General features: G+C 43.0%; 1 protein-coding gene across 1 annotated transcript in view; it reads left to right on the top strand.

The window, feature by feature from the left end:
- The window catches only part of CENPK (centromere protein K), a 431,743-nt gene that overhangs the window by 112,511 nt on the left and 305,750 nt on the right, over positions 1 to 13,482 (top strand). Inside the window, exon 6 of the mRNA XM_086960693.1 lies at positions 2,557 to 2,603. Within this exon, the coding sequence (XP_086816819.1) occupies positions 2,557 to 2,603 (47 nt within the window). The remainder of the gene's footprint in view (positions 1 to 2,556; positions 2,604 to 13,482) is intronic.

The following is a 13,482-nucleotide window of genomic DNA, read 5'->3' as shown; positions in this document are numbered from 1 at the left end:
AAAGGGGAGGAGAGGCTAAGTGGAGCACTGCAATTTCAGTGGGTGACTGGAAGCAGGACATGTGACCCAATAATTCAGGCGACAGTAAGAGCTGATTAGTCGGGAGCCTGTGATTTGTGAAAAAGGGGCAACCGGGCTCCAATAAAATAGGATTTAGACGCAAAGAGGAAGCAATAAATTTGAAGATTGTGAGTCATTGGGACTAGGTAAACTGTAGTTGCAATCCTGAATTGGTAAGAACTGGGAAGTAGTTGTGGCCAGCGAATGACGAAGAATAAAAAAAAAGAACACACCTCCAAGAAAGGGCCCGGGATATCCCCACAGGAGCTGGGCCTAGAGGACATTGGTTGAAAGAATGCCGCTGATGGAGAGGCCCATATGGTTGGCAATGTAAAAGCCCTGCAGCTCCCAAAAAAACCCTGGTGGGTCAGAGCCTGATGTGAGTGGTCAAATAGGCATTAGAGAACAGCGCTCCCTGGAGAGTGCAGAAGCTCAAGAACCTCATACGGAGTGTTCTAAGTATGATCAAACCTGGGCTCAATCACTTGCCCCGTCATCTAGCCTAGTAGAAGCTACAGAAGGGGATGGTGGCCCCACTATTTTCAGTTTTTTTGTAGCAAACTGGCGAGAAGCGATTGTCAGGATCCGACAAAGTTAATCGAAGAAATTTGATAAGACAAGACACCTCTGTTTAAGAGTGTGGCTGTATCTAATGGAAGTGAGATTGCTGAGAAGATTTTAGAGAATAGTGTCACCACTTGCAGCCCATAAATACTGCTGCAGGGATTCTGCTTATGCACAGAACTATGCGCAGGAAACCAGGACCTCGGTGCATTGTGGTGTACCAAGAAAGCCACCTCAGTGCCTAGAACCCCAATCCGAATTGCAAAAGTGTCTTATTCATTCTCCGTACTACAGCGAAGCTACCAATGATTAGACTACCTAGAACATGCGACTTAGTTAACTCTCAGGAATAGTGGGAAAAAGGAACACTCTTTCGCTCTAACATTCATTCTAGTCCACAAAGTGAGTAATCAGAGACACGGTATAGTTTAAAATGTTAATTTGAGCTAACGTGCTCTAAGATGCAGTACACAAGCCAACACTAGCAGAAGAATGCATTACAATAATACAATCAGCATTGTTACAATTCCATAAAGCACAAAAGGGGAAATCTTATTATAATGAGATGGAAATAGGACTTTAGCGCCTTTGCCACCCTCTCCGTGCTGGGAGCTAGTTTATTATAATTATAGAAGACCTCTAGGCTTTATCAGGGGGACCCCATTTCTCCAAGATCAGATACAATGAATCACATCCCAGGACAATCACAGTTCTTCTTAGTTGGAAAGGTTTTCTCCAAGTGCCTTCTCATGCATGTAAAGCCATATTAAAAAGCACCTGAGTTTCAGTGGGGCAGCTGTGCCTAATGTTATGTCTATGTGCGTGGGACTGACTAACGTGAATCAACAGCATACATTGTTATTTGACCTTGAACATGCTGTGCAGACAGAGAATACGGTGTACAGCTAGATATGTGAAAAGCAGACAGTTCTCATGTGAAGAAGCGCAAACAGTGTATTTACAAGAACAGAGCCATGTAGTGTTGTGTGCAAAAGTGGCAGAATGGTGTCTAAGCATATATTTCACTTATGCTAACTTAGCAATGTCTGCAGTTAACCCCATATCCTCACTACAGTACCTGGGCAGGAGTTAAGCGGAGGCATGGGCGGAATCAGAGGCAGTCAAAGCATGGCCTTGGCAATGAAGGTGACTCAGACACTAGGATGCTCCAGCCAGTACCTAATTTACCCCGGGAGCTCCAAACTAGTACTCTGCATCAGGGCCTTTAAGGGGCCTCCACAGTTGCTGGATTGAACAATGGTACAATGGATAGGCTTTACCCAGCAGGTACACTCACCAATGCAGGAGCTTAGCTCCCTCATACTAGAATTGAGATGCTACTGACTACAATTTTTGGGGAGATGCATGAGCTAAAGCAAAGGCAAATTTCTATGGTGTGAAGTAAACCTTAAAGGGCTTTCTTCTCGGGCAAGGAGTGTATTTTCATTTGTGGTTGCTGGATAGGTGTGTGGACTTTGCATACAAGACACAGACCACTTGTGATTTTACAAGTAGGGGAGGAGGTAGGAGAGAAGGAAGGTGATTATCTGAGGAGGCATGATTGATTAAAGTTTTACTTTGTTGAGTGAACTAACCCCTTACTCATTGACGAATCTAGATATAGTGCTGTGAAGTTTTCTTTAAAAGTCATGTTTTGCACTGGTGTTATGCTATGAATTACATTGTAATAGCATTGCTATTTGTTCTTTAAATTCCTGAGATCCAGTCTCGTGGTTTGACCTTAAATTGCATTGACATCCCTCGGAGTAAAGAGTAGTGCTTTATAAAAAACACAAATAAATAAAAATATCAGGTAAATGTAACCTCACTCCATTTCATATACATCACGTTTTTCATGCGGGTGATCTGAAAATGGTCTATTCCTGAATAAAAGTTTGTTAAACCATGAATGTTTCTCTTTTTTCTCCACAGTAATCTCTGCTAACCAAGAGGTACTCTTAGCTTTAGGAAAACAGGAGGTAAGCATGCAGTTTCTGAAAATATGCTTCAATTGATTGTGTTCCTCAGAAGTTTGGAATGAGTTATGTTTTTTTGTAACTGTTTTTTAAATTATCTTACAAATCTTTCCTGTTTTAGTGTGTGTTCCCCAGGATCTACAGTAGCATGAGTATGTTTATTTGATTTTGACACAGTTACTTCCTTTTTTACACCAATTGTGCTTAAATGCCAATTCTTCTACTTGGAATATTGTTCACTGTCCGGTTCGTTCGTTGAAAGCCTTTTTAAATTTTACTGTTGTGGATAGGTGTATGATGTACAACGAATTAAGATCACTTTTGACATTGGTAAATTCTCACTGGAATTTTAGATTGTACTCATACATTTCACTGAAAATTACTTAACTCCATTGAACTAATATAACGTCATTTTCTTTACTGATGTGCCTCTATGGTGCCGATTATAATTATCTTTTTAATCCTGATGAGGATGAGAATTTCTACCCAAATCGCTATTACACCTTGTGCGGAGGATGTTTCCTTGCTTTTCCAAACAGATTGTCCCACCATGTAACCCTGGTGAAACATTGGAAAGAAACAACCAGCCCATGCTGAGATTTGCATCTCTGATTGGGGAAGGAACGTGGTTAGATCACACCCCACTTGTTATTCTCACGTTTCGCCGTGCACTATTAGGGTCAGAGTTTTAAACTAAATCTTAGAGCATTAGATATCCGGGGGCAAAAATACATCAATTCCCGTGGTCCTTGTAATGAGCCCCTATGGGTTTTATTGTTTCCTTTCTAGAGTTTGCACAACCATCGGGAAATAAACACAACCACTTTAAGTTTAGGCAAATTCAACGAGACAGAAAATTCTCTTTCTAAAACTATTCTTATTTATTCTTGGAAAGCATCAGCAGTCCGCCCTACTTCAATATTCATGTGCTTGACACAGACTGGATTTAGCAGACGGTCACGCTGTGCTCTCCTAATGCAAAGAGTTCTAGGTGGTGCCTCATATCTTCCCAAAATCATGAAATTAGAGGTAGGCTCGCAGCAGTCCGGCGAGTTATGGATCTTAAACCGTATTACAACTTTTAAACCCTCAAAATCAGAAACGGGCTTCCTCCATGTAACAATTAGCATACATGCTGTGGGACTGAATCATTTTCATCCATGTATCATGCTACGGCGTTTTCTGCTCACATTTAAGATACTCAATTTCACTCTCGTTAGTTAAAAACTGAAAACTCACCTGTTCGAACGCTACTTTAATTATGTTTCCTTTAGGCCTCACTCAGAACGCTGCTTTTCTCTGTATCTTAGTTATCCTTCTCTCTTTCAAATTTTGGTCTGTCAGCACACCGCCACCTGCCCTCCCTACCTCCTCTCTCTCTCTTTGGTCCCTTGCCATGTCTCCCCATGAGCCTTTCACCCTACCTTTGCTCTCTTCTACTCTCCATCCAGAAAACTTGTTGCTCTCTTTGTTTTATGCTCTACTAAAAGGATTGAAGTTTTATATACTTAAGTACATTCATTGCTGGCTCATTTAAAGTGAAGCTTGATTTTGTTATTTGTATTAAACAATGACATTATGGGTTGAGGAGGCTTTTAAAATAATATAAACAATAATAAATAAATGCAACAAGGCAGTAAGGTGCCACTATTTGTTTTGTAGACTTAAAAAAATGAAACAAGTAATGACATTTTATTTGAAAAATAAACATAAATGCGCAGTAAGTACTGAAAAACAAAAAGCGTAAACAAGTTTAAAACTCTTCATGCATTAGATAAAAGGATTCCAAGTCTAATTATGAATAAACGTTCAGTAGTAGTGAAAATTCATTACATCATGTGACATTATTATTAGTAAAAAAAAAAAAGTTGAGGGTTTTGTGAACCTCTTCGCTTTTATTATTTTATGATTCAGTCAGACACATAGAATTGTTGTTCTTGTTGTGAACACTTGCTAAGAACCTTAGATAATCTCAGTCTTTGATCACACAATTTTCCCTTTCCACCTGCAGACGTAAAATATGTAGAAATGCCTTTTTTCCCTGTGGCCTTTTCCCCTATTTGGTCATTGCTCCCATAGTGGATTTCCTTTTTTTTTTTTTTTTTAAAGTTTTTATTTGCCTTTTATCATAACTTAACAATACAATCGTGTAATCAGCAGTTCGCACATCCATGTCTCCCACCCACCACCCTCCCCACATTACATCCGTAAAATATTTCATTTCGATCCGACCCAATAACCAAAGTGCCGTGTTGCAATTCTCTATAATTATTTAACACAGGAGCCTCCGTGGTGGACTCATACAGGCGTTTAATTGACTACTTTTCAAGTCTCCCTCATAGCCCCCATCCAAACCATGGTAGTGCCTCCATTTTCCCCAGATCTTGCGGAACTTCTTCGGGCATCCCCTTGCTTTGTAAGTGACCCTCTCAGCGGCCATATATAGGTCTAAACCTCTCCTTCATTCATCCAACCCCGGCGGTTGTGGTGCTTCCCAATACTTAGCTATGTCTCTTTTGGCTACCACTAGCTCCAGTATCAGAAAGATCAGTAAGGGACGCGCTAGGTCTACGTCATTAGTCATACCTAAGAGGGCCAGCCTGGGCTCCGGTTGGAGAGGGGTCTCCAGCACCTCACTCAACTCCTCAAAAACTTTACCCCAGTACTCCTATATCTTTCTACATGCCCATATGATGTGATAGAAGTCCCCTTCCATATCTCTGCATCTAAGGCACGTCGTGTTCTCCGTCCTCCCCATTTTGTGGAGCCGCACCCTGTCGTAGTAGGTTCTGTGGAGCACATTAAAATGAATGAGGCGCAGCCGGGACTTAATTGCCACCTCTCTGGGATGCATCAGCACAATGTCCCAGTCGATAACCTCCATGTCTCCCACCTCAGTCTCCCACGTCCGTCTAAGCTTGGCCAGATCGCCTAGCATGTTATTTGTCAAAGTCTTATAAGTAAGTGAAACTGCTTTTTCCTGGATACGCTCCTGTAAGAGGCGTCCCTCTAGAGGTGCGCTCTCCGGGAGTTCGTCTGCCTGGATGTTGTGGGCCCGCCAAGCATGTCTCAACTGCACGTATTTGAAGAACTGTGTATGATGCAGCCCAAAACCTGACCTCAGAGCCATGAATGATTTTAGTTCCCCCTTGGCCACTATGTCCCCCAAGGTGGAGACACCTATATCATCCCACCTCTGGAAGCCCTTTAATTTGTTCAATTCTGTTAGCCATGTACAATGCCATATCGGCGTCTGTCGTGTGGGTTTCATTCCCCACCCAGTGCGTTTCATCGCCTTACTCCAGAGTTGTAAAGTAATTCCTGTAGCCGGGAGTATCTGCCCTCGCCTGGTGCCCCCGTATAGGTAGTACATCAACGGCCTAGATGACATCTTGTGTCTTTCAAGGGCGTACGTGGGATGATCTGCCTGCGCGTGTTCCCAATCATTAATCGGGGCTAAGTGTTCCGCCCAATAGTATGCTTCCAGGTTCGGGAGTGAAATCCCTCCGCTATACTGATGTCTCTGAAGAATGTTCAGCGCCACTCTGGGTTGTTTATCCAGCCAAATCCCATAGTGGATTTCCATTCCTCCACAAACCTAATGCTGTGATACTCTGCACTTCTTAAAAGCCAATGTTTTAGATGTTACCTCCTTTGCAAGATCCGTTGAACGCTGTGGTGTATTTGCGTTTTTTTCTGTAATTTTTTTTTTTATTTTCATTCACGCTCCTCACGATATACCTCCTTTGTTAGATAGTCCTCAACTGCATTTGCTGTCTTAGTAAATATCCATTAATTATAACCATGCCATCTGGTGGTCGCTCGATTCAAGTAGTCTGCCATACCCCACCCACCTCTGTCCCTTCCCTTTCAGTGTGAACCATCAACTTAAGAAGGTTGTATGCTCCAGCTTGTAACTTTAGTTGCTAGGATGCTCGAGTCAACATCATTAGGTTTAAAGAGGCCTAAAAGTAGTAACTGATATTGGTGCTGATTCCAATCATGGTATATGACTCCCATGTAGGTACCCCTGGGCCTGGAAGTCTTCTTCGGGCTGCCCCTGTTAAATGTGGAATACCAATGGAGGAATATAAATTGGCAATAAAACTATCGCCTGGTGGGCGAAAAATACTTTATTCTGGTTCCCCCATTGGATAGGGGTAAAAAAGGTGCGAGAACAGGGGGTAAAAATGCTACCCTATTTCAATCGGTCAACATGTTTCTGCCCTTAAATGAATGTTAAGTTTGCTGGCATTCGTCAGGACCAGAAAAAAGACTTTCTGTCTGCTGATTATAAATCAAAATTAAATACCAGCCATACATTCGGCTAGGTAGATACCAGGGTGGCCCACTCTGGCATCCTGTGTGCATTCCACTCTCAAGCTTTAAATGTCATCTAAGTCACTGAGCTGCTGTGCTTCTGCTTATCGGGTTGTGAGTGGTGCTACAAGTGTCAAGATTACGTTCCACAGGATCCGGTCGTTGCTAAAGGGGGTCCACATCCTAACGTTGCCAGCTCCCTGATTGTATAACACAGGGAATTGGAACCATTAGGCGAGGGAAGTCAGGAACGGGGAGGGGACTGCTGGGACAAAGGCTCTGAAATGATCTAAGCACAGTGTACACGGTTAAACACAGCATAGTAATAACATGTCTACTCTCATCAATTCTCGCCAAGAGTGGAGCCCATGCTTGCGCAAAAACACACCTGATTCACAGGGTCTAAATACACCCAGCAGGAAAACAAGGAAGGTGTCTCAGCGCTTTCCTCTTGAAAGAGCCTCTGATTCACAGTACACACTGAGACAATCAAAAGTAAAGAAACCAGTTCCATATGAAACAATAAGCTCCTTGAACACCTGGATATTATAAAGCCATATCCAGTTCGTGATAGTACGAAGATAAGGATGAGGTTGCTTCCAGCAGTAAACAATGACAATCTGTATGAAAGGGGCAACCGCCGCTACAAAATCACTTCAAAAGATGAGTAAATTCACACAAGGGTTCAGAGCAACAAGTGGTTAGCCAACACACCTTACTCCGCTACACACGCCGAATGAGTACTCATTAACGGTAGCGCGTGGCAAGAACTCACTGCGCTCCGCTTTAGGAATAAGGAACTGTGGAAACATGGTAACATGTGGCAGCACCACAATGTTCCGCGATCAGGATGATACTACTGGAAACTCTCTGTAGAAACGCGTGGCCAGCCGACACACGGCGTTCTGCAATAACGAAAGCGCAGCCGCGCTGTAAATAGACCTCGGAGCCCCGAGGTCAGATGCAGGGGAAATGACAGTAACGTGTGGCCGGGATGACACACTACGTTCCGTTGACGACAAGGAGGCGCTACAAGACCGCCACTTACCCTACCAAAGAGCGAGGGCAAAGGGAAGCCTCTGAACCACAGAGGCAGGGAACAGCCACGAAGAGTAGAGAGACCTGTTCCTCCGGACCTCCAGTGAAGAACTGGAACCAACAGTATTACGCGCATCCGCCCATGCGCGTGGAGTCGCTTACTACCTTCCGGAACGTGAAGGATCATGGGAACTGTAGTTTGTAGGTCGGGTAGGCGCAAAGGGAGCCAGATTCCTCACAAAAAGTTGTAATATTGTTTCTTAGCAGCTTCAATATCACATCAGTAAGCTTTATGTTACAGATTTGCTGTCTCTGTCAGCTGGACTTTTCTTCTCTGGCCCTTTTTGGTGGTGGCCCTGAGCTGGGTTTTAACTTGCTTAAAGTCAAGTGTAAACTGCTTTGCTGAGGGCCGTCCCTGTCCTCTACAGTAATTTCTCTGACAAAGGTTAAGTGGTTGCAGACCTCTTTCAGAATGTTATTGTGTAGTCTGACCCAATTATCAACTTCTGGAAGAGATAGTCTTTTATCAGAAACTCAAGAGAAGTGTCACATTATGCCGGACTACTTTCTTATGACCATGCCTCCTTCCGTATGATCTTTACTTCTACCAATATCAAACAATCAGTAGACCATGTCATGGTCCAATCAGCTTATGGAAGATTCTTGATTCTTCTTGGTTGACCCATTTATTGGTATTCCCTATGTTACTACTTCCAGGGCTTCTGTAAGCGTAGTATAATTTTATCTATCCATTTAACCATTTCCTTTGTGTCTCTTGTTCAGAGATCCCATGTGGTGTGATGCAGAACTCATAGGTATCAAAGGGAGTTCAACTCTCTGTTGTCTCTAGCAAGAAATGTAAAGAGTAGTAGCCAGTCCCCTACATATGACTTGAGTATGTGTGCTTCTACTAAAGTGAGCTTATCCATCACAAGACTCTCCCAGAGTCAGTGATCCAAGATTTTACTGTTGGTATTCCTGGCCAGCCACATTCCACCAGAATATTCTGGATGGTAGAGACTAGAGTTGTTGCTGCTTGTTCCCCTCTTTTACCTTTACCTCACATGCCTTTACCACACAAGGTAAGTATATTTAAGGTATGTGTGGGGTGTGTGGGTGTATATTTATATATATTCACTGAAAACACCAAAGGTTACAGGGATGTTGTCGTTAGGTTCATGTTTACCCACACAAAACCATAGAAATTCAGCAGTTATAGGTTATAGTTATACTTTAAAAACTAAAACATATGGCCTAAAACTTAACCACACAAATTATAGTTTGTATTAGATAAGTATAACTAATTGAGTAACCTAAGGCAGCGAGTCATAATTTCTAATCATAAGTATAACTATTAAGTATAACTGCAGAATTCCTATGGTTTGGTGTGGTCATCACATGAACCTAGCTGTAACACCTCTGTAACCTTTGTGTATTTCAGTGAGTTTGTATGTTTTTTTAACGTAAAGTAACATATAATTGGATCCACGGGTACCCGCTTTCTTAGACATACAAAGTTTAATTTCTTTAATAACTCCAAAACTATCTAACAGATTAACAAATTACAGCAAGCATTTGCAATGCAATAGGTCTTGCATTTCGGAAAGGTAGTACTGCTAGATTTGTAAATGATAATGTCTTTTATAAATGTATGTTTGTTTGGAGTGAGGTGATGTATGTGGTGTGGAGTGGAATTATGTGGGTTGATTGGGAATTGTTAGTTGTGGAATTGTGTGGGTTGGAATTGTGTGGTGAATTTGTGTAGTGGAATTATATGGTATGGTGAATTGATATGGGTGAGAGCTACACAGAATAGGTAGATAGGAAGACAGAGAAGGATAAGTAGTTTGTGCACATAACAGTGAATAAACTCTAGACAGACAGAAAGAGTATGTAAGGAAAAGGGAAAGAAGGGGAGAGTAGGCTATAGATGCATAAAGAGGGAGATTTTGTGTATGCAGAAGACACGCTAAGAAGAGGAGACGAGTGTAGGCTTGCGGGATGGAAGTATTGTAAATGCAGTATAGAGAGGAGGAGTGTGAGGGAGGGATGAGAGGGTTGCAGTGAAATTACTAGATAAGAGGGGTGATGGTATTGTGAGGAAGAGATGTGAGGGACAGTGGGTGTGTGGAGGACAGATGACTGGGTTGGTGGAAGTGCGAGGTTGAGATGGGGATTCTTCTGAATTTTTTGTTGACTATTATGTTGTGGAATTGTGTGGTGTGTAGTTGTATAGTGGAAATATGTGGCATGATGTGCTGTTGAATTATGTGGATAGTAATTAAATGGCATCAGTTGTCATGGAAATATGTAGAGTGAGATTGTCTGTTAGCGACTTTATTTTGTGGAATGGTGTGGGTAGAGAGAAGAGGTGCCGGGTCGGAGAGGAGTGGTGCAGGGTAGATTGCAGAGGTCTAGAATGCAGTGATGCAGAATAAATTAGGACCCAGTGTATTACTTGCTTTCACAAGGAAGGGAGAAAAAATTAACTACATAAATAAAGAAACTAGACATTCAACAATATCGAATGAGAGAGAACACAGTAGAGTTCGATCAATGTTATTTAATCACATTGAGGATGCATTTTTATGAAAAATCGTAGGAACAAACCTAACAAGGTATCAAGTGTACATGAGTGGTGCCCAGTGGGAAGGGAGAGGGGAGTGTTAGATAGTAAGTGATGGGAAAGAGAGTTTGGTGATGGTGACAAACATGTCACCAACAGTTTTGGTATATATTGGTCATATACCGGATAGTCAGAGTCCACATCCTATATACATATTTGCCATATAACACATGAGATCACAGTTTATTTATCAGTGTCGATTGGGTATTGGCTGAGTTTCTAAAGTTGACGTTTCGACCCCTATATCCGTAGGTATCTTGAACCTTACTACTGGGGTCTTCATCAGGAGAAGTGTGAAGTGAAAAGAGCTTGGTGCACCTAAAAAAGAAGGACGGTGTATCAGTACCTGACTATAAACTACAAAACTACAACAGAGTCCCAAGAGGTTGGGCAGGGTTACATATTATTACCATAAGTGTTGCGGTGGAAGGGGAAGGTTTCTCTCACAGATCAATTGTTGAGAAAGAAGGGGGCTCCGTGGCTCTCCAAAGTATAGTGTGTTGATAGGAGTGAGGCGTCACCAGTGTGATAAAGGTGACCATTAGCCATAATGAAATGGGCATAAAAACCAAGGGGCAAATTTCAAAATGAAGACAACCACTGCGCACTTACTGAATGTGCGGCGCGCCAAGTTCCAATCTGTCAAAGGATTTCTTCTCTGGTGGACAGCGTAGTCCCGAAATTCAATGTGAATGAAACCATGCCTGAGTCAATCAAAGGCAGTACACGGTATAAATATGGGGAAGGTAGGGAATAAGCAGCTAAGAAACCAAGTTGTGAAAGAAATCGGGTAAGTACTTGAGAAGGGACAAAAACAGAGTGCAGTATCCGTATTGAATCGGAAATAATTATGGCGTCACCGGAGTCTATGGGTGAAGTAGGAAATTCCATATCAAGCTTCGTGCCGAAGCAATGTAGTCTACCATTGCCAGGGTAACGAGTGCATGCGGGTTAGTTCAATCAGTTCGCCGTGAGTGAGAAGTATCCCAATGTAAAAGAGCTAAAATGGCATACAGAAACACTCATAGTGTCGTGACCAATGAACATTAAAAACAATTGTGGTTGAGTTATTGTAGCAAGGCGCTCATTAGTGTGCCCCTCGTCAGGGTCGCTCGCTCGAAAGAGTGATTGTAGACGGCTTCGACTACTGGAAGGGTAGGTTCTGGCATGTACATGAGAGCATTGCGCATAGGGCGGTTGCTGTGAAACGGAAAACAACTTGGTTAAAAAGAACGGGCGGGTGACTTAAAAAATGATAAACGGTTTTAAACACCACCAGACATAGAGCTTAATATGTCTAACTAACCTTGTTCGTGAATATTAAATCAACAAATTAATTGAAAACCACTAATAATCTGGCGTGCTAGTGCCTAAATCGATGAGCCGTCGTGTCGTAAAGGGCCGTGAACAGATTATCGAGCACACAAACAGAGTGCTAAAGGCATCTTACCCGGTCGGCAACTGGACAGCGTCTTTGGGAACAGCCCGTACTCAGCGCAATGGTGTCAGATATATGGAAAAAGCTACACTACAAGCGTGCACGTTCACACTATGCTTGACGCGTCAACAGGTAATCAATAGTGAAAAAAGACTCGGTAAAAGTGGTAACCAGTTGTGTGAGTGAGATATTTCTAATATCGGCATTGTAGGGGTGAGAGTGATGTTCGCTAATGATGGGCGGTTGTAGAGGAAAACTTGTGTATCGCACATATATCTGCCCTGAAGATCAACTCCCAGCCTTCGGCGCCCCGCCCTGAAGACCTCCCCCTTACCTTCTGCTCTCCTTTGGCAATCACGCATCCGTGGCGATTCTAGCACCCAGGATCCTGAAAGGAAAAGAACAAAGAAAGCATCATTTTTGAGCGAGCCTGCACATCGCTACAAAAGACAGACACAGGTAAGTGCGCTAACAAAAACACAAAAACGAACGCGTATCGCTTTACTAACCATAAGGATCTCAAGATACCATTGTTATCTCATTCTTTGGACTAACCTCGCAGGTCTTACCTGCTATGTTATGTTATGTTATAGGTATTTATTGTGCGCACAGCTGCTCCAGCAAAGGAGCGTCCTGGCGCCCTAACAAGGTAGAACATAGCACAACAGAAGCCTAAACAGAATAGGGACAGCTAAAAGGAGAGACTAAAACAAAAATGTTTTAATGGCTTTCCGAAAAAGCATAAGATCCTCCAGAATTTCCACCGGGAGGGAGTTCCAGATGGCTGCAGCTCTGACACAAAAAGAGCGTCCACCGGCACGACAAAGCCTAAATCGAGGGACCACGGCGAGAGCCTGGCCCGAGGAACGCAGAGCGCGTGTTGGAACATAAAAGAACAGAAAGTTAGACAAAATCTGGGGACCTATGCCCTTCAAAATTTTAAAAGTCAAACAAAGGACCTTAAAATGGATTCTCTTCCTCACTGGAAGCCAATGCAAGGAGCGAAGGACATTGGAAACAGGACAAAATCTAGGCAGGCCAACTATCGCTCTGGCTGCGGCATTTTGTACCCGCTGTAGGCGGGTAATTTCTGCCTGATTGGCCCCCACCAGGAGGGAACTGGCGTAATCCAGGCGAGAAATAACTGTAGACTGAATCACCAGCTGCCTAGTTGGGGCATCGAAAAATTTAAGAACGGGTCTTAAACCCCGAAGAACACCAAAACAGCAAGCTGCTGTTTTCTTGGTGTGGCCGACGAAGGTGAGGCCAGCATCCAGCCAGACTCCCAGGTTTTTTAGTTCCGAAACCGGAGTCGGAGTCGGTCCCAGTTCTGAAGGCCACCATCTATCACCCCAGAGCTCCACTCTCTTAACGACAATCATAATCTCTGTCTTGGTGGCATTAAGCTGGAGACAGTTCGCCGTCAGCCAGCTGGCCACCGCCTTCAGTCCATTCTGAAA

The sequence above is a fragment of the Lissotriton vulgaris genome, chromosome 3_1, assembly GCF_964263255.1.
Source record: "Lissotriton vulgaris chromosome 3_1, aLisVul1.2, whole genome shotgun sequence".
NCBI classification, from domain to species: domain Eukaryota; kingdom Metazoa; phylum Chordata; class Amphibia; order Caudata; family Salamandridae; genus Lissotriton; species Lissotriton vulgaris.
This window is presented reverse-complemented; position numbering and strand designations above follow the sequence as displayed.